The sequence below is a fragment of the Gallus gallus genome, chromosome 7 (genome assembly GCF_016699485.2).
Source record: "Gallus gallus isolate bGalGal1 chromosome 7, bGalGal1.mat.broiler.GRCg7b, whole genome shotgun sequence".
NCBI lineage: Eukaryota > Metazoa > Chordata > Aves > Galliformes > Phasianidae > Gallus > Gallus gallus.
In genome coordinates, this window is record NC_052538.1 from 10852945 (window position 1) to 10880372 (window position 27428).

Consider the following 27428-nt stretch of genomic DNA (forward strand, 5'->3'; position numbering starts at 1 on the left):
CCCCAAAAAAGAAAAAAAAGCCAGCTGTAATAATGCATTTTGAGATTAATGACCTTGTTTACTAAATGTGAGTCTAGAGTAAATAGTTCAGATTCTAGAATAGCAGATCAGAATTTAGGGTATCTTTCTCTATAAACTTAACACATATGATAATCATATAGGGTGTGATCAACTCAATGTCAACTGCAGCAGTCAGGCTATTGAGCTGGAGTGGCATAGGGATAGTCAGTAGGAAATTTTGAAGTTTATGCAGTAGTAATCCTGGCTCTGAAACCTGGTTACAGGAAAACACTAGCTACAATGCCCATCAGTGATATATTAAATGAGGAGTGCAGGTTTTGGCTTTAGGCATTCCTGCCTATTCTACAGTTTACAACATTGAAAAGAGGCCTTGCAGTTGTAGTTCAAACCCAGAAGTCCCCTCCAACAGTTAGCTCATCACTTAGGTTACAAAGTTAGAGTCAGTGGGGGTCTTATTTTCAAATAATTTCAGCTCGCCAGAGAAGAGTTATTGTGCAGAGTGCAAGTAGAAAGTCTGGTGCACTAACACCTTAAAACGTGTCACTTGCTGTGAATGCGCATACCTTACTCTGACTCCTCCCTATCTACTTGATTTGATGCTCAGTCTGAAAACAAATTCTGCAGGACACAGAGCAAATTTAGTTGACTCGAGTCAGAGTCATATGAGCTAGATGAGGAGCTTGTAGCATTTCATTAATTTCTCACAGTGTATAAAACTCTCTTTTTCAGATATTGATGCAGCAGCATGGCTTGCCTTGACAAACAATCAGATGACCTTGTCTTTTTTGTGAATGGCAAGAAGGTAAGTTTTTAAATGCTGTTTATTTTTCCTTTGGAAAAGTGCTTTAGTATTTATACTGGAAAGCTGTTATTCTGGAGCAATATTTCATTCATAGGTAAACTTCTTGCGGATTTGCTGTTCCTTACAGCATCCTGTTTTCTCCTGAAGGAGCTAGTGGGCTCTTCCTGACTTTATTCACTGTCTTTACTGTGAATTGGGTTATTGGATTTCTTTATGGTTTCAATTCAAAACTAAGAATTTTTAAATAGCCATTGTAAGGAATCACACTTAAGCATTAAGTTATCTGAGAGAAGTTTCAAGATCTCATCTCTGTAACTGTTATTTTTGGCTTACGTGAGCTCAGTATTTTCTGTGCACCCATAAAAACTGGGCAGTCTATCTGTTGCATTAGTGACTTTATACTATACTACATGGAGTTTTTAGAATTATAGCTAGTTACTATGTACTAAAACTTTACGGTAACGTATTCCTAAAGTTGACGTGGCTGGAGTGAACACCAATAGCATAAGGATGCGCTGTTCTCTAATATCAGAAATTTACCAAAAGAAAATAAAAGGTTGATTTTTTTTTCTGTTCTTAATATCAAAAGCTCACATTTCTTTTTCTAATCTTTTGTCACCTTTTCTGATTTTCCAGTTTGAGAAAAAATGAGTTCCTATTAATAAACACATCACCCAATATATATTAAAAGCTGAAAGAGAAGAACTTCACTACTTTGTTTTAAAAAAAATAAAAATAAAAAAAAAGTTGCCATGTATTTCTCCCTTCTTTGGTCAGTATTTTTATATTCTTGACCAGGAGTACTGGCTTAAAAAAAAAAAAAAAAAAAAGAAAGAAAAAGAAAAAGAAATGGTTTCGGGTGGATTGAGAAAAAGTGGTTCAAATTTTTGTCCTTTTTTTTTTAATTTGTCTGTATGTGTCAACTATGCTTAAATGCATTCTCTTGGGGAAAAAAAAAGCCTAATTGTTGTGCTCTTCTATATTTTCTATAGAAGTTCCACGTATTACTTGTTGTTATTTAACCAGTAGAAAAAGATATGATCCTAAATAGCCTATATTATTACCATCCCCTCATCTTAGGTGTAAATATTTTTGAAGCTCAAGACTTTTCCTTTTCCTATGCTGGTTGTTCCCTTCTATGGTGAAGGTGAGAGATTACTGTAGCACTTTTAGTTATCTCTGAATTCCTCTAAACAGCGTTCCTATTTAGGAACTCCGGCTCACCACTAACCAGCTGGTAGCCACAGCATGCTGCTGATATAACAAAACTGTTGAGAGAAGCCTGAAGTGAGATCTCCCTTCATTCTACATTGATAGGCCCTAAAATACATTTTTACACTTTCTGGAGACAAGGGTGACTTAGTACTCACTTCAAGGAAGTAAAAACACTCAGTATTTTCATACACACAAATCCATGACTTCAAAACGAAGGGATTTCTGATTCATGCTGATACAAGTCAACAAGGGAACTGGTATAAAGATGGAGTATATTGCTTTCCACCCAGTGCTTGCTTAGCCTCTTTTCCCTCTCGCTTTTCTGAATAAACCATGATTTCTAATACTTTAAAATGACATGTTTCACCAGTACTACCTGACATGTTCATTGAATCTGCAGATTGTGATAAAGTGACAGGATCCTGTTGCTGATCGAATAGACCTCCTTAATCCACAATCACAGCATTTCACTGTCACAGTTAATCCTTGTGAGAAGGTTATATCCACTCCCTAGCACATAATCATTCTCTTTTTTTTTCCCATGATGCAGGTAATTGAGAGGAAGGCAGATCCTGAAGAATTACTCCTGTATTATCTAAGAAAGGAACGTATCCTTTTGTTTGAGCTCTGCCTTTGAATTCTGCAATTCTGTGAACTACTATAATTGAGGATTAATCTGATTCATATGACTTTTCTTTGGGAACAGAACAATACGTAGAAATAAGACATCTCATATTGCATTTGTTCTTGGCAGTGCAATCCAATGCTTTGTGTGTATTATTTGTTTGGTTACGCGTGTTTAACATTTTGGAGGCTGAATGTAACTCTTCTAGGTCCTGCCCAAATGCTTCTCTACAGCTTCTTAAACAACAGAGAACCTTTCAGTTCATTTGCCATTAAAATCATAACTGAAGAAATAAACACAGAACTTATTTTATAATAAACCATTTATTTAGGCCCCCCTCCCTTCAAGAGTTCTGCGTAAGCGTATTTTCTTACTATTATCTTATCTCTATTTTTTATCAGTTGGGAATTTTCAGGTTCCTAAACTGGTGCCAAGGCTGTATTGACTTCAGTGACAGTTATTCTAAATAAAAAGGTGCCATGCAGGTTGCAAAATTAAGCATCTGTGTTTAGCATTTGAGGTCCTTCCATGGTGGAAGCAAAGCAACGTTAATGTAAGGATTAAGTGAAGAAGGGCAGTAGTAGAAAATACTTTACAGGCTGTTGCTTTTTTATTAACTTGCATTGTTCCAGCATTCAGTGGAAAAATTAGCATCTTTTTAACAGTCAAGCATAGTATGATTCCTATTATGATTACTAGTATGATTACATAATGATTACTAGTGGGAATGCCTAGGAGGACAAAAATTGCACCGAGTGCAGGAACATCTAGAAACATGATGAAATTAGTTTGTAAACATGATCTAGTACCAATAAGCAAAATGGATCCAAATGTGCTTACTCCGTGGGAAGATTAATAGGACTACATATCATTCTGATGAATGGAGGAGCTAAGATGAAATGAGTCAGTAGATTCCACGGACTGTGTGGCACCGTGACAACAGAGGAGTAGACTGTGAATTGAAGGTAGAACTTTTATACTGAGGCACATAATGGAGAAAGTCCTTTCTTACAGAACTTAGCCTTGCGCATGGCTATAGTACTCCATTTTGGGTACTGTACCCCTTTCGTGTTCGTGAAGCAGCAGTGGAAACATACTGAAATCTGTTGTGACTGTTTTAGAAATGGAAAATACAGATAATTATGTATAAGGCTTAAGAAAGTATTACAGATAAGGCTCATCAGAGAACGTATTGCTGTATTTCTTCAGCGTGTTCCAATTACAGGGTACTGTTTTTCAGTATTTTGGGACTTTACCAGGTATTGACTATTGAGTCTGAAAACCTCTGTGTTAGAAGTTTGCCCTCATTTCTCTCCATTCTTACCCTTCTTATATCTTTATTTGCTTTATTTTCATCTATCTTGTACATTTTTTTGTGTGTGTCTGGAGCTATCTGGTTCAAAGATCCCTCCAATTTTGCTCGTGTATATAGAACAAGGGAAACTCAGCAGAATGTAAACAAAAGGTGTCTTCTGCATCTTGTATTTTATTTCTTTAACAGTCTCCTTTTGCAGTCCGTCTCTCAGGAACAAAATATGGCTGTGGAGTCGGAGGCTGTGGTGCATGCACTGTGATGTTGTCTACGTATGACCCAGTTGTCAAGAAGATACGGTATCCTCACACTGATATTTGAGAAAACTTGTGTTCACTTGGAAATACTTGATTTCTTTCCATTTAGACAGATCTTGGGGAATTCTGGTACATATTTAAATGCCTCACCTATAGCCTTTCTCTACAAAAGAGATTCCAGAGTTGGTCCCACTATGATGCAGTAACAGAAAAAAAAAGAAAAAAGAAAAATCCAACAAAACCACCCCCCCTTCCAAAAATAAATAAATAAATAAAGCAACCAACCCACCACTAACAATAAAAAGCAGAACAAAGCAAACAAACAAAGACCTCCACCTCAAATTTCTGGAGAACTGATATTGTAAAATTGTGTTCTTTATAATTTGAGATTTCTGCAGCCCTTTTATCACCTGCTTCTCCTGACTCTTTTGTGCTTATTTGAATACATGTCACTGTCAGTGTGTCTTTACTAGACATTTCCCATAATTGTAGCTAAAATCTCTGGGGGCTTCAGCACTGAACACGTTGCATTGTGATTGTACAGTTTTGTCTACAGCAAAGTTGGAAGTTCTAATTTCTTTCTCTCCCTGGCTCTTGAAACTTAGGTCATTTAGAGATGTTGTGTCTGACTTTCTCACATCCTACTCTCCTCCTCAGGTTTTAATAAAGCATGTGGTATTTTTTTTTAACTTAACCTTTCTCTTCTTTAATTAAGAAAGCTTACAGTTTTGTGTGTAGAAAGAAATCCCACCAGTAGGAGCAATGTGCATGCTCTCACAGTCCAAGTGAAGAATTCTGTATTCTTGTGTATTCTTTCCACAGTGTCTTTTTATAGCCCAGTAGCTGGAGTATATAACCTTTATTTCTTCCTCCATAACCCATATGACAAAGCTATTTGACACACGGTTCTCCTTTACACCTCAAAGACACCATCCTGCCAACTCCTGCCTGCTCCCCATATGCTCACTGCATGGTGCTGCTGTTACTACTGTGGAAGGGGTTGGAAGCATAAAAAACAGGATTAATCCAATTCAGGTGAGAACACACTGGGCTATGTAGTACACACAGAAAGATAATGAGATTTTCTTGTCTGTAATGGAGATGGGATTTGTGAAAAGGTACTGTGTGCTTGTAAAGAATCTCTGAAAGAATTCTAGAAACTCTGTGTTTTGTCTGATCTTTTTAGATGAACAGGAGTTATTGGGAGTTTGAGTAATAATTGCTGCGTTGCTGTTGGTCTGGTGTGGGTACAGGAAATGGAGTAAGGAGCATGGAAGGAGTTTTCCCTAATGTACTGCCATGCAGGGATTATATCACAATCTCCACAACACAGGCCTGTCCATTCCTGTGTTTTGTAGCATGGCAATTTTCAAAAAGGATTGGGAAGAACAAAGAGCAGTGCTCACTTTCAGTTATTACACCAGCATGGCATGTAGCCAGCTCATCTGGGACAACATATTGCTTATGTTGTAGTACGTGAGGAGTTAGCCCAGGTGGCAACTAGATTGACTGGTATTCAATTACACACATCTTCCCCGCGTGCCAGAGATTTCCTTTTTATTAGATCAGCTCTGTACTTCCTTCAATCTACCTCATCCCTGAAAAGCATGGTCCGATCACACTGATTTAAGAATGTTCTCCGTATATTCTCTTTTTTCTCAATATTGTTTTCTAAAGATATTGACTCTGGGGTTGGTCTGCAATGAAGCTTTGACTGCTCAGTTGTTATATTCTGGCCTTCATGGTTGTGGTTGATATTTAAACTGAATGTCTTGGGTTCTCATTCTGCTCTCATGTCAAGGAATTAAGGCTGTGAGTGTCAAAGTGTAATACTGTGAGACAGTATTATCTTTTAACTAGATGTTTGTTCTGATTATTTTCTCATGAATGGTCGTGGTGGGATTAAAAAAAAAAACAAAAAAAACTGCTACTAGTCTAATGTCTGTTGATGACAAACTTGAAAATGGTTATTTAGAAAGCCAGTGAAGCCATATGTTTTGTTCTAGGAAAGACTTGCCAAATGCCATGGCTCCCAGTGTGGCTTCTGCACCCCTGGAATGGTGATGTCCATATATGCTTTACTAAGAAACCATGTGAAACCTTCCATGGAACAGATAATTTCTGCTCTGGATGGTATGTCTCAGACAGTAAATTTTAAACAGTAAAAGGAGACAATAAATATAAACTGGGTAGCAAGTATGATTTGACGCAAAGGCAAAAAAAGGATGTTTCAGAGTGTGTTTTGTCCTAACTACTGTGTTCTTAAGGACATCTTAAAATTCACTGAGCCCTCACTGTGTATTTCTGAAAATCCCTGCATTTAGAACAGTCTGTTTTTATAGCCCTCCTACCTCAGCAGCCTCAATATAATGCAATGTTATTTCAGTGTTACAATCTGTATAATCAAAGATAGATTCTTTTGTCTTCCGTGTAAGTACTACACTTACCAATAACGTAAAAACCCGGTTAAAAATTTTAACAGACAATTGCAGGGAAGATAAAAGACATGACGTTTCATGCCCACTCTCCAAGATTTACTATGAGAGATGAAACAACTTAAACTCACTTTCTAATCCCAAGTTTGCTAACAATCCCATAGTTCCCAAAATAATTGACCCCTCCCATTAGACAGTTTTAACTTCATGAAAGAAGCACCAGGAATTCCAGCAGAGATTTTCCTACTGCTATTAACTGTATGTGAAAGTCATGATAGTGGCCAACGGCAGTAGATTTTTGATCGGATTATAAAATCCAAAGATTGTAGTGATAGTAGTAGCAATAGTGGTAGAGTAATAGTAGTATTTAATCCTGGATGCTTTTTGCCATTTATTTTTGACATACCTTTATGAAAAGTATCTCATATTATTGTTAGAAATGGTTTCTAAGGTAAGGAATTTCAACCATACATCATAATCACTTTTAAAGTAATATTTAAGTAATTTTTGCAGATGAGGTTTTCAGGGAGTTAGGGACATAATTTTCAACATTCCATATCCACAGATTTCATCCCGGACCATTCCAAATTCTGTCAGTGCTTCCAAACATTATTACAGTTTCTTAAGTTTCATTATGTGGTTTATTTCAGGTAATTTATGCCGTTGCACAGGATACAGGCCAATTATAGACAGCTATGCATCTTTCGCTAAGGTAGGTCAATGCTTTTGAATATGTTTGTTATTTTGAGACCGTTGGTGGGATCTGAGAAGTCTGTGGCTTCCTGAAGAACCTGCCTGAAATCTAGCTTAATTTGGAAATTCTTTTTGGTTGAGCCTTTGGAAAATCTGACACTTTGTTTTCAAATGTGCTAGGTACTTACAATTGCTGCTGACTTTAACTTTGCATGTACTCTTGCCATTAACTTAAGAATCCTTTACATCAGCTTCAGCCACTTTGACCCAGGTGCCATTGAAATAGTTATGACCTTTTTTCCATTCGCCATATGGGTAAAGACACTCAGGTACCCAAAATGAACTCAGTCCTAAGGGCCTCAAGGTTCAAGAGACTGACTTATTGCCTGAATAAATACATCTGCTTTGGAACAGGAAAAATCAAAGTGGTAATTTACAAATAAATCATGAAGTTGCTTTGTTGGTTTTATAGAGCAGGATATGATTTCTTTAGGAGCAAACATGTTGCCAGCTGAGAGGAACTGGGCAATGTTGCTTGGAACAGGAAGAACTTGGGTGCTCGTCTTCTGCAGGAGTTCGGGTAAGATACATTGAATGGGGTTTTTTGTTTGTTTTTTTGTTTGTTTTCATTATCTCCTATTTGCATTACAAAATTTGTAGAAAATGGGCTATCTTTTTTGTCCTTGGACGTTTAACCCAGACTGAATTTCATGCTTTGGCTGCTAGGGAATGGTAGTACAAACATATCTGCATTTCTGCATAGTCAGAATGAAGGTTACAGTGCAGAGTGGTGTGACTTATTTAGTGACTTTTTTCAGTGAGAACATGGATCTCACTATTGCACATTTAAGTCTACTGTGTTCTGTGGAGAGGAAAACTTCTGAAGAGAGACACTCCCCTTAAAAAAAGCTGGTTTTAACGTGAAGTTGGATTCCTGTAACAGAAGTTCTGCAACCATCAGCATGATTTGTTTGTGCGTTCTTGAGACACCAACTCTGAGGAAACAAAGCTATCCCTGTGCAATATTAGTCAGTGCTTCTAAAGATTTTCATAAAACTTACTGTGTGTTAGTAGGTGCAAGATTGTTAAGGAATAAGTGTCTTCTACATTCTACTATAATTGCCATATTGGAGTTGCTTGAAAACAGTGAGAAAGAAGAAAAAAAATATTGTTTTATTCTTACTCTGTATATGGCACTCTATAAAAATCACCCATGATTCTTCTGGTAAAAGTCCAAGGGATGAATAAAAGTACAGACAGGAACTCCAGTAGACTAAGGCAGTTCTTTGTGTGCATATCAGAATTTGTTGTGTTAATCCACCTGCAAGAAGAGACCACAGTGCCCTAATATAACACTTCTTGGTTTCATGATGGGAAGTTGAATTCCACAAGTGTAATTATCCTCACTGAAAAACTTTAAGGAACTCCAAAATAACTCTCTAAAGTAAAATGTCTTTGGTGATTGAAGGCAAAAGTATTTTGTCAGTGACAAACCTTAGAGCTGCATGGACTGTAACTGCATGTGTGTCTGTGCACTTAAATGTACTGTCTCTGCCTGTGTATATACTTAATTTGTTGGCCAGCTTCTGCCACAGTTGTTTGGAGCACAAACCTAGCAATGTGGTAGTTGCTGGTTATAAAACAACACTTCTTTTTTTGTTGTCCCTTACTTGGCTTTCATTGATTTCTATTCCTTTTGATTGCTTTCATTCAAATTAAATAGCTGTTACTTAATTATTATGAAGGAAGAGCTGGAATTTTTTTTGCCATTTGATCAGTGGAGTCGGTCAGACTGGGCTATGTCATTCAGGGGCAGGTCTTGTAGTTACTGTGGTCGTGATCTGTTCAGAGTGGCAAGAGGTAATGACTGCTTGGGGAAGGATAAGATTAGGATATGTCAATCTCTTTTTTTCCTTGATATGCTTGAGACCTGTTGCCTTCTAGTCTGACAAGATTTTTAATTCTGAAGATAAATCAATGAGGCAGAAAATCCTCAACAGTGCTGGGATCGGTCTCTTTCCATGTGAACTACTGAAAGCTCAGAGAATGCATAGCCTCGTGAGTGGCCTCAGCAGAAAAGAGGTGTCTGTAAACAAGTAGAGGAAGAGCTGTTTTTTCTGATGTGCTGCCAGCAATTCAGTTCTTGCAAAGGTAGAGAGACTTCAGCAGAAAGTCAGCTCAGATAGACTGCTATGTTGTTTGTTGTCATTTCAGACTGTCGTCTCATTCAAAGTCACAGTCTGTGAAAAGAATCTAGCTATAGCATCCAGCACTGCATTTTCCCACACTATATATTTCCTGTTGCACATTTGCCGTGACTGGTTTCAGGAAATACTGTAAGATCTTTCTCGACTCTTGATGTAATTTAAGCAAAGGCTTGAGAATGCTTATTCTGATAGTCTCCTATCTTACAGCAGTTTGTGAATAGGTGTAACTTAACATTAAACATCAATTTGGCCATCTCAAATTTTTGAATGGAATTCAACCCATAAAGTGTCAAAACTCAATGTCACTTCAGCAAAGAATCTCATGTTTTATCAGACTTTCAGCTTACTCTGAAAATATTCACTCACCATTTTTACTCCAATTTCTTTGCAGATTCGTTCAGGTCTTTGTAATCCAGCAGAATTCCTACCCGTGGATCCAACACAAGAATTTATATTTCCTCCTGAACTAATGGTAGGAAGTACTCATTTTTCATTTGTGACTTTTGTTGTCATGCAAACATGACTGAGTTCCTGCAAATACTGTAGTCATGATGGCTCTATCCTCAGATAAACAGAAAATAATAATAATAAAAAAAAAACCCACATTTTTAATCAGACATACTGAGGCATTTTGATGTGGATAATTTGTATGCCATCGCTGTTCCAAATTGCTTATGTTTTCAAGAAAGAAATGGTTTGCCTCTCCAGAACAAAAATGTTGTTTCTAATGTTTTCCTGAAGCATCTCCTTACTGAGAGCTGTTTAATTTCAGACCTTTTTGTGACACACGGCATTTTGTTGAAAAGTTCCCAGATGAACTGCTTGGTCTTTTCTCTCTTGTCATTCTCTGTTGGATTCAAAGGGCCACAGGACCCACTGTTTCCTTCCGGCTGGCAACCTGAGCCTGGACTGACTTATGCGTGAGGGAGGGTGGAGAGGGAAAAGAGCAGTTATGGCAGTAGCTATTAGAAAGTCACAGGACAGATGGAAACTTGAAAGGAGGATGTGTGAAATGCTGCATGGTCTGTGACAAGAGAAGAGAGCTGTGAAAATGATAGAATAGGGCATTACCAGACCAGATCAAGTAGAGTACAAGCAGGCAGGCTCAGGCTGATTTTTTATTTAATCCTCATGTTTCAAAGGCTTCTTGTGAAATTCCTATTTGTGCTCTTGCTGTAAGTATTCTTGTGTTACTTCTCACTGCTATTATGCAACTACCTCAGGGACTCGAAAGTTCATTTGTGTCCCGGGAAGCCAAGGCCTAATTCCTTGGTTTGTTACAGTGTTACACAGCGTTACTTTATGGCAGTTAACTTTGTAAACACTTCAGTTACAGAGTACAAGTTCTGTTTGTAACCATTGTCTCTCAGTGCAGAACATGCAAACCAATGGTTGGACTGGATGATCCTGTGGGTCTTCTCCAACCTTAGCGATTTTATGATTCTATGATTCTAAGGTATAAACTTCTTTCTGTAACCCTGAAGTGGAAGGCAAATTTATCTATCTGCTACTTGACTTGCCATTGTGAGACTCATGCTGTAAGAATGCAAGCATTAAATGGATATTTTGCAACTCCTCTACTTGGATTAAACATCTTTGCTAAACTGCTCTTAATTCAAAAGGCTGTTCATCAAGAAAGGAGGTACTGTCATCTGTTGTAGGTGTTCACATTAAGCTGCCAGCAGTGATCTGTCTCTTCAGGCTATGTGAGGTCTACAGCGTGACGTACAATGATCATGCTGAGTTTGTTCAAGTTCTGTTGAAGTCTGCTGCAGGCTCTCAGCCGATTTAAATAGGTTGGCTGTAAGTTCTATGTGATATCAAGCCTACTTGATGAGTTGGAGCCCTGGGCAATCTGATTTATTGCCTGATTCAGTGAATGGCAACCCTGCCCGTGGCAGGGGGGGTTGAAACTAGAAGATCTGTAAGGTCTTTTTCAACCCAAACCATTCTATGATTCTATAATATGCATTTAATGCGTGGATACTGGAAAAAGCACACGAAGTACAGCTGTGAAGATGTGGAGAGCAATATTAGTGACAGATTCTTCTCTGGCAAAGGAGTGCCCAACTGCAAATTATGACTGAGTCCACATGCTCCTATTTACATGTGTTCCAGGCAAGTCTTTTACATAGAAAACCAGTTAATAATTGCAGTAGTTCTTCCATTTGCCAAGTGGTCTATGTGTTCATTACTTTGTTAGCAAAAAATGATGTTTCTCAGTGATCCCTTTCGCATATTTTGAAGGCATGATTCCACATGGAACTTGCTGAATATGGTAAGAACATACATGGTATTCTCAGTGGAATAAAGGGATAACTTTAGCCTTGTAAGACAGAAGGTGCCTTAGGAACCCTTTAATTTAAAAATAAATATATAAATTGCAAATACTGATCAACCAACCCAAGGAGACTGTATTTCCAAGCAAATTAGTTCTTGCAGATAAACGAGGAAGTAGCTACTTTTATTAAAAAAAAAAAAAAAAAAATCGATTCCATATCATAGAAACTAATCAGGGTCTATCAAAGCAAATAGGAGACATCCAGCAGATGGTGATACAATGATTCTCCTGACTGGCAGAATATGCTTCTTGTATTCTCTCACATATGCAGTGAGCTTTTGGCATCCTGATTTCCTTCAAAATCAGATCACATTGCTCTGTTCTTAATTACATTATATATAAAGGGAAACTTTTTCAGAGCAAGAGAAAGGAAAACAGAAGACTAATCTACCACTAGTCTGGTGTCTTGCATAGTTACCTAGTTGGCTGTTAGCAATGACATAGTTATAAAAACTCAGCATTGTACAGCACTATATAAGTGTAAGATGAAGAACCCCATTCGTGTCTCATCATTTGTCATAACAGCATCCTAGGTAGTAATAGAATTGTTTATATTTACATTACTCAAAACCAGCAAATCTTTATCATTTCCACCACAGAGAATGGCTCAAGAACAGCAAGGAAAAACTCTTATTTTCTGCAGTAAGAGAACAACATGGATTTCTCCCTCTAGCCTGAAGGAGCTTCTGGAGCTGAAAGCCAAGTATCCAAAGGCACCTCTGGTTGTGGGGAACACCAGTTTAGGTATGGAATGGCAAAAGACCTTTTGACACAGGGATTACATTATCCAGTGGGCACGTAAGTGAGCCCCCACTTTATCTTCTGAGGATCCTAAGAACATTCTCTCACCCTAGTGATTGTGTTTCTATATTTAGGCCATGGTCGTTTTCTCTGATTTTTTTTACAGCATGTTGGAAAATAAATTAGGACTAGTACCACCATAACCTGAGCACAGGGTCTACGCTAACTTCTCCTAGTAACCTCAGAGAGAAAATTGTGTGAATAAGGAAGGGGGTCACTCAAGTTGAAGGATCAAACAGTTCCCATTCACATTGGCCTGAGTGTAACAAAGGAATGCCCAGGAAAAGGGCAAAGTAACCCCATATGTCATGATATCTAGACACTGGCTAGTTTCTGCATACTATAGACAAGGTTGAGAGTTTGTAGGGTTGTTATGTTTTTCTGGTTTTTGCTGTTGTTCTTTGCTGTTTGGGTTTGTTTGTTTGTTTGCTTGTTTTTCGAGGGAATAATCAACCAGGAGGCATTTCTCACTGTAGATAGAGACATAAGTCAGTTCTCAGTTATAGCTGCACTACAAACTTTATTGTGGCATCTTTCCAATAATATACCCACTCATCCCTCCCTCCCAGCTTCTCCCCCACCATGATGTAATACTTCACCAAAAACAAAAACAAACAAACAAAAAAAAACAGCATGGCAAATCTCTTCAGTCTGAAAAAATGTAAGTTCCTTCATTTTAAGAGAAAGTTCCCTTTTGTCATTGGATAAAGCTCTGACAGCTACTGCAGAGCAAAGAGGACTCTACACAAAGCATGAGGTTTACAATAGAGAGAAGTCACAAGGTAATCTAATTACTACATACATACACACAGAACTTTGGGAATATACATATATATTAAAGATGTTGCATTAAGAGAAAACAAGAGAAGCACAGAAATGACGTGACTCATACATAAAGGTGGAATTGTATACAGCTCTGAGGTGAGAGGTGAAATTTAACGTGATATAGGAAAAGGTCAGAAACCAGTTCAGAGGAACATGGAGCAAAAGTCAGGAAAGAGAATAAGGAACTTTGGACTTCAGATCAACCTTCAAACTGATCTGAAAAACTGTATGAGAAGGAGTAAGTACAATGGGAGTCAGATGAAGTGGACCAAGGAAAAACAATAAAATGTGGCATTCAGATAGTACATAACAAAAGTCAGAAGACCTTGCAACTACTTAGTTACAATGCTTTTGAGCTTTGCACTCTCTGTGTCAAAGAATATGTTTAACTTTTTAAACAGGTCTCTAACTACAGTTTTATACTTTCCCTTACAGGACTCAACAAAAATGACTGTGATGCCTATCATCCAATCGTTCTCCATCCTTTGAGGATTCCAGAAATGCAAGTTGTGAGTATCACAGATGATGGTAAGTCTCCAAGTTCTCTCTACTAATGGTACAAACAGTGATGACTGAATTGAGTTTTGTATTTTGACACCAGAAGCAATAAGACCCATTGCCTCTTATTTCTGCTGTATGTTTTTTTTTGCTTTGTTTTTGTTTCCTCTCCTGTAGCAGTCATTTTACTAAGCCTTTTAGCCAATATATCACCTTACTTAAGGTCTGGAGTTGATGATGGATGGTTGCAATTCATTAGACTATTCTGCAAAAGCATATTTGTTCAAATCTCAAATTTCCGCAAACAGCAAACAGAGAAAGGCCCTATGTCAGCCTTGTTTCTTTGTTTTAACTGGTCATTTACCTTTCAGTCACAACCATTTCTCTGACAAAGTTTGCAGAACTTTAATTAGGCTAGGGTTAGATTTTAAACACAATAGATTTTCAACGCAAAATAGCAGAATATTTTCTTTGGAGTAGTTGGGCTTGATTCTCAGCTAGTAGAAGTAATCATAGATGCACTGATGTGAAAAGAACTGAGTTAAGAATCCAGTACAGTAGGAACATCATGATACTGAGTGAAGAAATTACATCTGTAGAAAAATATGAAATACAGCATCCTTTCCATGGGAAATCCTACTATTAAAATTAGAGGAATTAATCTGTTTGAATAATTGCCTCTTTCTCTCGTTATGTTCCCTACATCTACTGAATTACAAATGCAACTCTGCATTTAAACCCACTTCCATAGAATGCGGCCCCATTATTAATAAAAAGCTTTTCACAACACTTGAAGACTTTTCTGTGTACTTCAGAGTTGAGTGAAATACGTGGTAGTGGCTTGTCTGTTCCCAGTGGAAACGTGATCAAGTGTTTGGGGCTCAGTCTTGAAGGGTTCCATTAGATTTGTTGTCATTTGCCCTGATTAATCAACTAACGTTCATGTGTGTCTTTGGGGATACATAAAAACATGTTGTGCATTTGTGTGTGCAAATACAGAACGTAGTATTTTTCAGATATATGTATAGTGGAAAAAAATTCTGAGTAAGCAAATAGTATTTGAAGTTCTTGTTGCCTATAATATGAAATGTATCTTACTCTTACTTCTCTGTCATTCTGCTGACAAAAGCTGTCTACGATAGCAAATCTTTAGAGGCCTTATCAGCTATAATAGGAATTGCATTTAATGTGGAATTATGATTTCATGATCTAAACTCATTTGGTTTCAGGGATAGTAATAGGAGCTACCTGTTGCCTCGCCCAGCTCAGAGATATTCTCATTGAGACTATCCCAAAACTCCCAGAGGAGAAAACAAAAATCTACCAAGCTCTCTTGCAGCAGCTGAGAACTCTGGCTGGAGAACAGATCAGGAGCATGGCGGTATGTATTCAGCTGTGATGAGAAATAAGTCAACAATACAGATGTATCTGTATGAATGTCACTTACAAATGTATGGAGAAAAAAAACTGGATGAATCTATGATAAGCTTCATAAAGCTAAGTATTTAATACCTTCACAAATGATGTATGAAGTAATATGAAATAAATGGGAAGTAAGTTGTCAGCAGGGGCAAATATCTTGAGAGCTGTAAACAGAGAAACTCTTGTTTTCCCTGCTAGCTGTCTGAGCAGAAAACAGGAAGAGACTGAGCAAAGAAGAAAAGTGAAATTATTTGGGAAGGTACTACACTCCTGGCAGCCAATCATACTTTAGTTTGAGTGTGCACACATAGCTGTTCATATGTGGGGCATCTCTGATGTTTTCCCTAAGAAGGGAATTCCCTTAGTTTCATACCTTGCATTTCTGCCTCTAATTAAGAAAATTGGCCATCACTTATCTTATTGGGCAAAAAAGTAAACCTGGTCTTTCTCAACAGAGATGATGGTGAGACAGAACTTTCAAAGAACAATAAATTAAATAATCTTGAAAATTACAAATATAGAACTTCAGTTAAGATTAAACAAAACAAATAGAAGATATTCCAACAGGCCTGTTAAGTTAATTAAATGGGGTTATGGTGCAGATCCCTGTTACACATGGAAAGGACAAGCCTAAAAATAACCTAATTGTTTGTTGAAGTCTTTAGGAGGACATGTTGTCAGCAGGGGATCAGCCTGGGACTTGAACCCAATCTTATGTGCTGGCAAATCTGTTCTCAACTTGGCATCAGATGGTAAGCTTTGAACTTCCACATATCTTTGCCATATGGACAGAACAATGCAAAAGAGAATATAACTATAGGTCATTCTTTTTCAAATTAAACACTACTGCACATCCTCTAGATGAATTAGATTGGTGTTTTTGCTGAACAGAAGGCAACATTGTCCTGGCTTTTGCCTCTCGATGTAACTGGCAAGAAATGCCTACCAGTAGAAAACTGTCTGTGGGCTTCACAAGACCAAAGGAAACATCCATTGAATTCATGAAAGAAAAATGGTCAGGTGTGACAGGTCTCTGGATGTGCTGCTCCACTTATCAGACTGGTGTTTACTTTTGTTACTTGTGTCTTTCTTATTTTAAGAAAAACTGGTTCATTCTCATGATGCCTTAGCACCTAGAAACTTCTACTGAAATCACTGGTACTTGTGTGTGTGTGTGAGTGTGTAAATGTTTGAATAACACAGTTATCAAGCCTAAGCAAAATCCATCCTTGTCACATAAAATATGTATATAGACTTTGAAAGTCTAAGGCCAGTTCCTGAGTGAAGGTAGCTGTATGCTTTAAGGCTGTTGCAGCACTTGGGAGCTATTATTTTACACTGAAAACAATGCTCACTGAAAATGTCAGCATTTCTTGGCACATCTTCATTTAGTTTTCACAGCTGCGTGTTTGCATAATTATTTTCACTCCAAATGAAGATAATTCAACCTATATAGATGACCTGACCAAGTGCATACTTTTGCTCAGATTAAGTAAAATTTGGATGCTTTCTTCTTCCTCCACATTCAATTCATTTTTCTGTGACAGGTGGCAAGCGACAGATTTTTTTAGATGACCAGTTTCTTGCTGGCCATAAACATGCAGACATAGAGCCCAAGGAGGTCATTGTTTCTGTTCTTATCCCATATTCTACAAAGGTAAGATCATCGATGTTCTCTCTGAGTTGCCCTGTTTTGTGATGTCTCTTTGTCTTCTGGGTAAATAGAACCAGATACGAGACCAAAATCATTGTACGTTTCAGTCTAAATAATGGATGGTAGAAGCCTTCAGTGCAGCCATTAATTAAAGTAAAATTTGAATAATAAAACCCAAAGTGCTGTGAGCAGTGGTGTCAGCACGTGGCTGTAGGAAGTTAGAGGTGGAGGAAATGATGTCATTGTTGCTGTGTTCTTAGGAATCCCTCTAGTGGATGTGAGGAGAAGTATAACACAAGCAGGAGGCACAACTGCAAGCCTGTGTTCTATGATTTAAGTTAACGGCAAAGTAATCATAGGAGTAGCTGCCAACCCTGACATCAGAAGTCTGTCCCCAGATTAGCTGCCCATTGCAACACTGCATAGTAAACATATGTGGCCTGATGTTGGAAGAGTGCTCCAGCCTTTTAGAGGCTGCCAGCCATGGCAGGTTTCCCAGGGAAAAAAAAAATTCCACAAGCAGAAAACTGCTATAGGATAATCTGTGCTGGTAGCAACAACAGTGTTTGTACTGCGCAGAAACTTTGAGCCTCAGTGCTAATTAGAGAGACAAACAGGATGGAAATGGAAGAGGAAAGGTTTAGTTCCCTCCACAGAGAAAGAGAAGAGGGAAATCCTGTCTGCATCATCACATGAGAAATAAAGCAGCTGTGGAGCGTATTCCAGACAGTCGCACTACGGGTGTACTCAAAAGGTCACTTCAAAGAGGAGGAAAACTGTCAGCAGTCACATGAACAACGTGCGATATCCAGCAGTTTCAGCACACAAAATTAACCCCATTTCCAGGGGGTGACTGTTTCTGACATTTGTTTTAATGTTGGGATGTCTCTTCCATTGATTCTACTGAGATAACAAAAATGCATAGGGCAACTTTGGTTGTTTTTTGTTTTGTTTTGTTTTGCAAAAACTGCCATCAGAAAGTGAAGGAGCAAAGGCTGAAGGAATCTGTCTCACAGTTCTCACTCTTGTTCCTGGCAGTTCCTAGTTTTGATTTTGGTGTGGATATTGCTTAAGTGAGTAAATTTCAGTCCTGGTAAGGGGTTTTTCCATCTCTGGTAAAACTCACTGTTGATCATACAACCCTGAGTTTTACAATTACACACAGTGAGAGAAACTAACGTGCTAACCTCTAGCAGGCTCATTGGCCTTGAATTTGAAGGCATTTTTCTGGGGCTAGAGAAAAAGGGCACTTGATATTTTCTTTACAAGGAGATCAGTTCTGTGCCTGATCACAAAAGAAGCTCTTAGGTGTTTTTTAAAAATACTGAAGGAGATTTCTGACAACAGAAAGTGCCGTTGTCTTGAGTGCCTCCCTCTGTAAATGCCGTCGTGGTAGCTAGAATAAAACATAGAATCTCTGAGTGTAAAATCTTCACAGAATCAGGTTCTTTAGCACAGTGGGATCTCCACGATCTGGAAAATAAACCACTGTTCTGTAAGCTGAAATTAGATTTAAAGAATACACCCATCTGTATGTGAAGTGGCTTAAACCAGGATTGCTTTTCCTGTACTCTGCAGTCATCAAACTACTGAAAAACTTTTGGCGTGTTTTCTTACCTGCAGACAATGTCAAATAATGTACCCTCTTAGTATGCCTGCCTACGATTAGCTGAAACTAATTCCAGCAGATGTTTGTTAAAACTGTTATTTTCTTTGGACAATGATAATCAAAGTACAAGGAGTCGTAGATTTGCTTTATTTCAACAAGACCAATTTCTACCATTTATGGCATTTCTATTGTCTTTTTTTTTTTTCCATTAGGATGAGTTTATTTCAGCCTTCAGACAAGCTGAACGTCAGAAAAATGCTTTTTCCATAGTGAATTCTGGATTGCGAGTCCTCTTCAGTCCAGGCACAGACACAATTGTAGATCTGAGTATTTTATATGGAGGCATTGGCTCAACCACACTCAGTGCAAGAAAGTCTTGTGAGAAGCTCATTGGAAGGTAGTGGATGTCCCAATGTATTTAAGAAAATAGCAGGAAGTGTGGAGTGATGCACGGGGCGTGTTGGATTCTGTCATCAGCTTCCACAGTCTCTTTTAGTAGCCCTCCCTAGTTTTTTTAGTAGCCCTCCCTATTATTTGATATATCACTTATGCTGTTTACTTGATACTTCCCACATACTTTGCAAGAGTTTCAGCTGTCTTAATAAAGTGTATGTCTATGCTAACCTATTCTTCTACCAGACAGTGGAATGATCAGATGCTGAGTGAAGCTTGCAAACTGGTGCTGGAGGAAATTTCTCTTCCTCCATCAGCTTCAGGTGGAAAAGTAGAGTATAGAAGAACTCTGCTTGTCAGCTTCTTATTCAGATTTTACCTGGAAGTGTTACATGGCTTACATCAGATGGTAAGGACTGGACAAGAACAGTATATCCACATCAGCAGACAGGCTGTAAGAAATTTCTGGTTTTCTAAATATGTGGGGATAGGAGGGAGGAGATTAAAGCTGCTGTGATCTATTTCAAAATATATTAGGGAAAAACTTTTTTTTCTTTTTTTTTTTTCTTTTTTCTTTTAACAAGGGTCTGACAATACTACTCTGACATCATCTTCCTTTCAGTATCCCTTCAGGTATTCTGAACTCTCACAGGATAAGATGAGTGCTTTGGGAGTGCTACAAAGTGGTGTTCCCCAGGGTGTCCAGCTCTATCAGGTGAGGTTTGTTTGCAGCTGGGACTGCCACAGACTCTGTCTTAATGAATATTGTGCCCTTCTCAGTTTTTGTTCCTAAGTCTCTGTTAAGTGCACTATGAAGCTGCTGGAATAGCTGACCCTGTGGGAAACTTTTTGTTTTACAGATTCTGTAGTCTATCAGGGCACAGATATAATCCTGGTTCTCAAGGTGTTGTGCAGCATCACAATATCCTGACAGCTGGAACAGGGGCAGAGCTTTCAGCTGTGTGTGAGCTCAGCACAGAATTTACCTTGTTCAGTGGGTTTCTGTAAAAATAAATGGAATCACCTGCTGCAATATCTCTCTGGTTGTTCAAGCCTAAGGAGTCTGTTTGCAAAACTGCAATATCAGGGGAAGAGGCAGCTAGTGGATTAAAAACTTTGATCAGCAGAAAATGGAAATTTAATTGAAAAAAAAATCAAGAATTTTCACCCGTATATTTATTTTGTTGCAGAACTCAGAAATTTTAAATATCAGGCTTTGGCTGCTTAGTGTCAGTTTGCCACAAAAGGCTTTAACTTTACATGTATTCTTTTGTTTTTGTTCTTTTCAGACACTGATTTTTTTTTTTTAAGGAGAAGAGTCCTGTACTGAGTAAAAGCAAACAAAACACAAATGTTGGCAGTTTTTCACTGTCCCTGACCATAGTAATGTAATTTATCAGAAACTCAATAACAGAGAGCACCAGATGTACTTTCACTAGCTGTGTCTGAAGTGCGGTCAACTCCAGGCTCTTTAAAGAGTTAGAAGGATTTGATAGGGATTTAATTAGCAGAAACATGAATGAAACCATTTTTCTTGGTCTGGTTAGCACTCAGCAGAATACACATTTACCTATCTTTTTAGGAAGATGGGCAAGAAGGATTTAGAATAATCTCTGATTGTATATATATATATCACTAAATTCAGATATGTTTTCTCCAAAGTAAACAATATGAAACATGATCTGAAGTCTGCAAGTGTGGCTTGCAAAGGATGCTATCAGAAAGAGTGTGGACCCAGAATACAGGCTAGCTAAGGTCCAGAAAGTTTGGGATTTTTCCTGCCATGGATCCTCAGTATGAAGAAGTCATTACGTCCCCTTTTGGATTTGGCTTTTTGCTTGTTTAATTGTTGCAGTCTTTCTGCAGAAGGCTGAAATCTACTGGAGATATGTTTGGTATCTAATGCAGTAAATTTCTCCAACCTCAATCTGGGCATGATGGTGGTAATGGAGCACAAATTAGCCTTTTATAATACATCACAAGAATATTTTCATAAAATCTGAATCGTGTCCACGTCGATTTTACTATCAGAAAATGATCTCAGATAAAATGTGTGAGTAAGGCTTTCTATAATTGTTGTTCTGACTTGAAAACGTATTCCTGTTTGCAGGATGTTGACCCAGGGCAGTCTCCACAAGACCCTGTGGGTCGTCCCATCATGCACCAGTCTGGTATTAAGCACGCCACTGGTGAAGCGGTTTTCATTGACGACATTCGTCCAGTGGATGGAGAACTTTCATTGGCTGTGGTCACTAGCATTAAAGCCCATGCAAAGATTAAGTAAGTAAGAAGGAAAGTATATGCATATAAGTATGTTAAGCACATTGGCTCTTCCCGTTATCTGATTTGTCCATATAATGAGGTATGCAATTTACACCTAAGTAAGAATGTCCTTACTATGTGCTTAAAGTAGGGTCAGATAAGGACAGAAGAATTCATGTTAACTCTTTAACCCCTTTTAGTACGGAAAATGTAGGAAGTAAAGTTGTTCTTAGATTTTGAATGTTTTGGGCCTAGAATTTAAAGAGGTGTTTTTGTAGTGCATGCACAGCTGCTCGTGCTCTTGTTTTTTCTCAATATGTTAATCAACACTTCCAGTTTCTTCTCTGACTAAAGATATTCTCATATGTAAGAATATGAGACCTAAGGAATAGGTTTATGTCCTGAAGTTCATAGAATTAGTCACGCTAAAAATATTTGTACTATGTACTGTACTCATTTATGCGCATGCTCTACTTTCCAGATCAATTGACATTTCAGAAGCCCTTCAGGTGCCAGGAGTGATTAATGTGGTAACAGCAAAAGATGTTCCAGGGAAAAATGGCAATGATGAAGAGGAAGCATTTGCAAAAGACAAGGTATTTCTTGCTCTTGGAGGAGTGCCTGGACATTTTGCCTCGATCATGTGAAAAATAAAAAATAAGGGGAGTTTTTCATACACTGAAACATACGGAATCTGCACAGCCAATGTGACTATGTAGAACATCCAAGGCTCCAAGCTGTCTCCATCACAAATGATACTGCAGGCTGGCATTTGCATTGGGACAGGTGTAATTCCTAGTGTGTTGCTCTTATCCTTCTCTTTCCTTTTATGCGAATTTCCTTCCTCTCTGAGAAGGAAAGCAGTCTGCACCATATAGGGTTTTACTTGAGGCAATATCTGGCCACTTCAGGATGGCCATAGGGAAAATGCCCATGATCACTGATAGCAGCAGCAGAGGTGTTGTTGCAGATGAAGGATGCCAATAGTATTTCTCATCTAAAGTTAAGTCCACAGTGGTATAGCATTATTAGAGGAACAGAACCTAAATAATGGTTCTGGTGCATAACCTCTTTCCACAGAACACTCTTTGTACAGAGGTGTAACTGTTCCTGTGTTTTTTCATTGGGAAATGTATGTTGATGTGTTGCAGGTCATTTGTGTTGGGCAGATAATCTGTGCTGTGGTTGCAGAGACACTGACACAGGCCCAGCGTGGAGCTAAAAAGGTGAAGATAGTGTATGAAGATCTGCAGCCAGTCCTCACCATTAAGGTAGCAATGCATCTCCTATTACTACTTGTCTGACAGAACGCTTAAGTCACCTTGTTCAATGTTCACCTCCTTGTGCAGGTCTTTGTCAGGCCTTTTCAAAACAGTTTTTAAGATATTCAAAAAGTGTTAAGGGAAAATTTCCTTGCTTGTAGGAGCCAAATTCCTGGCAGGAGTGGGCCAGTATAGAATTAAATTAGAGAGCTTACTTTGCAGAAATTCTGGAATCACACATCCCACACCCATGTTCTGAAAATCTTCAAGAATGGTTCATCTTCAGTAGCAAGGAATCTGACTTTGAAATATTTTCAATGACTCTGAGTATCATTAACAGTTTCTAAGCTAGGGGAAGGACAGAATGATATGAACTATGAAATATAAAAACAGAAGCTCTCTAATGGTGGAAGGAGAACAGTTGTCCTGCTCTTTCTAATACTTAGCTGCAACCATCTGTCCATCTGAATAAAGGATCAGATTGATAATTGAAGGTTGTACCATATAAAAATAGTCTGAGTGAATTATAATTAACATGTTTTTTTTCTTGCTGCAGGATGCAATAGAACATAATTCATACATTACTGAAGAAAGGAAACTAGAAAAAGGAGATATTGAGAAAGGATTTAAGTCTGCTGATAAAATCATAGAAGGTGGTTTGTGCATGTGGTGCATCAGGAGAGGGAGGGGGAAATTGTGCTGCTCAGAATCTATCACCAGCTGGTGGCTGAATTCAGATTTTTTTCCATGCTCTCAAGAAAATATAACAACGCTGTTGTTGGTTGGTTGGTCTTGATTTTTTCCTCGCTCACTGATAATCAAGATGAAATGAAGATTAACTAACCCGTTAGCAATGCTTTCCCACTCCTATGAGTAGGAAAATTATTTCTGTCTTACTGATTTTGCTGTAGCTTAAGCACTCCTACTACACTGTTCTTACTTCTGTGAGCATATAGCGCTGACTATTCTCTACCTCTTTGCAACAGTCTTCCACAGATTTCAATATGTCTTCCTGCACTTTTTGCAGCTGAGCCTCCTCAGTTCTATCTCTCCATACAAGTTCATTACCTCTGTGATCTTTTTTTCCTGCTCTCCTGAGGACTTTTCCCAGCTGTTCCCCATCACTTCATGTCATCCTCCCGTGGAATCGGTTCTGATTCCTACTGCTGCTGCATAAACATGTGTTTTAAGAATAGCTAATCAGACCTAAAGATGGCATAAAGTAAAGGTCGCAACACAAATCTGAAAGAATTAGCTTTTATGTTGTGATGTACTGACAGATTTCTCTCTCTGAAGGGAAAATTGTGCGGAAAGAATATGTTGGGCAGAAATGGGTAGGAAAAGTGAAACAGGATAAGAGCATACTGGTGGAGAGAGAATAACAAAGAAAGGAAAAGAGAAATTTTCTCTCACAGAGTGATTTAGAAGAGAATATATTAGAATCCTGTTGTAACAGACAAGATGTGACCTCCTAAGGAAGAAAAAGCATCAGCTGTTAAATAGAATCTGGTCTTATACCAGGGAAATAAATAAATACAGCTACACAGGGTTTTGGTGATTGAGCATCTAAATAAACATTGAGCATCTAAATAAACATATATTTCAAGAAGGTATAAACATGAGATATTAAGAAATGAGAAATAACTGTGATTATATTTTCTTTCTGTAACAGAACTCTTTTTCTGACATATATATTTATGCAAACATAAAGTCCCTCCCAGTTCACTTGAAACCCTGCTTAGATTTTCCTATAATTATACACATACCAGGTGAATTGCACATGGGAGGACAGGAACATTTCTACCTGGAGACAAATAGTGTGCTTGTTATTCCAAGAATGGAAGATAAAGAAATGGATGTGTATGTATCAACTCAGCATGCAACAGATGTACAGGTAAAATAAAGTATGTTTCTTACCTGTTTCTTAACTTCCTAAATAATTTTAAAACCTGAACTGTAAGAGCTGGAGTTCCTTTCATTCTCCTGTGCTTCTCTTGAAACTCCTTAATGCTGCTCCCAATGCAGATTAATCGATTTGAATATCTTTCTTAATAAAAATAAGAGGCCTGACTAATAATGATGAAGCTGAACGAAGACAAAAATGAGCAGAATTGGTATGGGATGGATAATGTGTACATAAGCTTGTTAGCTTCTATTATATGGTTAGCCATGGAAAGTAGGTAGTTTTAATGTATTTTGATATGTGATAATTCTCAGTAAAATCATGGATTTCACTTTTGCAGAAATTAGTGGCTTCAGCTTTAAACCTCCAGTCCAACAAAATTATGTGTCACACAAAACGTGTTGGTGGAGCATTTGGTGGGAAGATAACTAAGCCTTCATTCTTTGCTGTAATTGCAGCAGTGGCAGCCAACAAGTAAGTTGATCTAACTAAATAAAATGAATGATTTAACTAAATCAAGTTAGAAATTATAAGACTGAAATAGAAGGAAACTTTGAACCTGAACCCTGCTTGGGGTGTTGGCTTGAAGACATGATCTTGCTTATCTTTCATATCAGTAAGTCTTGGATAGAAGGTTGAAAATTATCTTGGATTCTGGCAATAGAATTCACTTACTGTCCATCTGACAGCCGAAACAAAGCCTTCATGCAGCTTTTCCTAGGGCTCATCTGCACATATCCCAGTAAACTAGGCCTTTCTCAGGTATAGTGGATTGAATCTCTTTCTATGTATTTAGTGAAAGTGTTTTTCACCCTGAAATCCTTATTGGGATATATTAGGTGTGCTCACATCAGCCCTTTGTGCCACAGGTTTTCACTACTCAAGATTTCTTGCCATGTCATGTGCATTGCTTCTTGCACCTCCCAGTTTAAAACACTAAAGGAAAGTTGCTGGAAAGCACTGTTCCTCTACCTTGTTTCTGTAGCAGAAGGTCTATATTTTATCTGCTGAATTAGCATTAATGGTATTAGCAGGCGTGGTCAATAAGTAACTAAAACATAGAATGGGTTGTTTTACAGCCGCCACTAGGAGGTTCTCCATATGAATATAATGTCCTTTTAATCTTCATAGATAAACTGTAATTAAAGATGACCTATGTTTACTTTAGGACCGGGCGCCCAGTTCGTTTTGCCCTTGAAAGAAACATGGACATGTTAATCACTGGTGGACGTCACCCTTTCTTTGGAAAATATAAAGTGAGTGACAGGAGAGGTTATGTTTCTCAATTAATTTCAGCTGGGATAAATTAGCATCATTTTACTGACTGGCAAAAGGCAGCAAGAAACAAACTCCACCTCTTCTGAAATACTAACCCAGCACCAACCTTGTCCCAGTCCTAAAAATATCCTGACTAATACTATGAATAAAAAGAACAGCTATCCTCCTAATCCTACAGTCCATACAATATACAGTGATAAGCAAAAATATCCATCCCTTTTCTTTCAAAATACTGCTAACATCAGCTGTACCACATCCTCATTTGAAAAGTACTTAAATCATAATTGAATACATGCCACTTCTGAGAAATGAAGCCAGCTCTTCAGCTCAATGGAAGGTTCAACTAGTAGGAAAACTCTTCCTTTTGACTTTTTTTAAATCCTTAGCATTAAAAATAACTGAGCAAATGAAGCCAGCACTGAAGCCATCTAGGCAACTGCTGTTAGCAAGTGCAAAACCCTTCTTTTAGTTATTGGTGTATGATTTGAAGACACTAAAACCCTCCAGGACAGGGCTTATGAATCAGTATGGTTTGGATAAAGAAGGTCCAAGGAGCTCCTTTTGTACTGATTCTTAGATGAGCTATAGAGCTTAGCTAAGAAGAGGGGGTGTATTTTTCATTTTCTTTATTTCTGAGAGAGACAAGGTGTTATTTTTTCATTTTGCTGAAGATATTGCTTTCAAAGATGGTATTGGTTATGTGTAGGCTAGGTTTAAAACTGGCTTGGGAAAAGAAAAGAGGAAGGTTTCATTTTTTGTTAGATCTTGTATTAACCATGGGAAAAGAATGGAACTGAGACTGACAGATGTCAATAGCATACATATTTCACACTCTTCTAGGTATCTATTACCTAATTATAATAGAATCTAGGATAAAAAAAAAAACACATGTTGAGGGGTAGGATTTGAGTTTGGGGAAAAAGGGGTTAAGCACTTGGTTTCTGGACATAGCTTTGATGCATGTACTGTTTAATGCATGCACTTCAGGAAGCAAGATCAGGACTAGTCCTGTTGAGGGAATAGGTGCTGTAGCAAAAATTGGTCATCTATACATTTGATACTAGTAATAGCATGAGACGTGTGGTTACAGAAAAAAAACTGAAGGAGATTTTGGACTATTTCTCAGTCTCACAGAGGTGACAGGTCTGAGTAATTGCATATATTGCATACATTTGTATCAATCACGCAGAACTTCCAGTCTGGAATACAGCTCTTACCAGACATGTTTGGAAATAAGCCTAATAAAAGTAGTCTTGTTCTCTGTCTGAGGTGGTGGTAATGTTTTAAGTGATGATGAGCAGTTTATTTTATGTTTGTTAGTAGTATTGGTACATATTTATGACAGTGGCTTTGTTAATATTAGGCCTTGGGCTGCAAATGTAGGTAGGGATAAGGAAAAGAAGGAATGAAAGGTAATCTATGAATGTAATCCTTTATTTAATTGATGAGGATACTGGAATTATTTTCAGATACTGTCAGCTTTAGTAAAGCTTAGGAAAAAGAAGAAAAGAGACTTTCTTGAGTCCGACATAAATACAGGAGATAGGATGAGGGCAGCTCTTGACAAGAGGTTCTTGACTTATAATCAGCTTTGCTGAAGGAAGAAAGTGCCT

The 27428-nt window shown here is 38.0% G+C and overlaps 1 protein-coding gene across 4 annotated transcripts in view; it reads left to right on the top strand.

The window, feature by feature from the left end:
- Positions 1 to 675: 675 nt before the first annotated feature.
- The window catches only part of AOX2 (aldehyde oxidase 2), a 42714-nt gene continuing 15961 nt past the window's right edge, over positions 676 to 27428 (top strand). For 3 of the 4 annotated variants that reach the window (XM_046943580.1, XM_046943581.1, XM_046943582.1), the window contains exons 1-23: positions 676 to 823; positions 2589 to 2646; positions 4178 to 4274; positions 5159 to 5267; positions 6239 to 6365; positions 7318 to 7379; positions 7854 to 7940; positions 9959 to 10039; positions 12508 to 12652; positions 13970 to 14062; positions 15262 to 15413; positions 16113 to 16206; positions 17002 to 17111; positions 18930 to 19114; positions 19357 to 19519; positions 19733 to 19825; positions 21221 to 21390; positions 21854 to 21968; positions 22524 to 22643; positions 23191 to 23287; positions 24404 to 24528; positions 24878 to 25011; positions 25706 to 25793. In XM_046943580.1, coding sequence (XP_046799536.1) covers positions 767 to 823; positions 2589 to 2646; positions 4178 to 4274; positions 5159 to 5267; positions 6239 to 6365; positions 7318 to 7379; positions 7854 to 7940; positions 9959 to 10039; positions 12508 to 12652; positions 13970 to 14062; positions 15262 to 15413; positions 16113 to 16206; positions 17002 to 17111; positions 18930 to 19114; positions 19357 to 19519; positions 19733 to 19825; positions 21221 to 21390; positions 21854 to 21968; positions 22524 to 22643; positions 23191 to 23287; positions 24404 to 24528; positions 24878 to 25011; positions 25706 to 25793 — 2562 coding nt within the window. In that variant the 5' untranslated portion in view covers positions 676 to 766. 4 annotated transcript variants of the gene reach the window in all.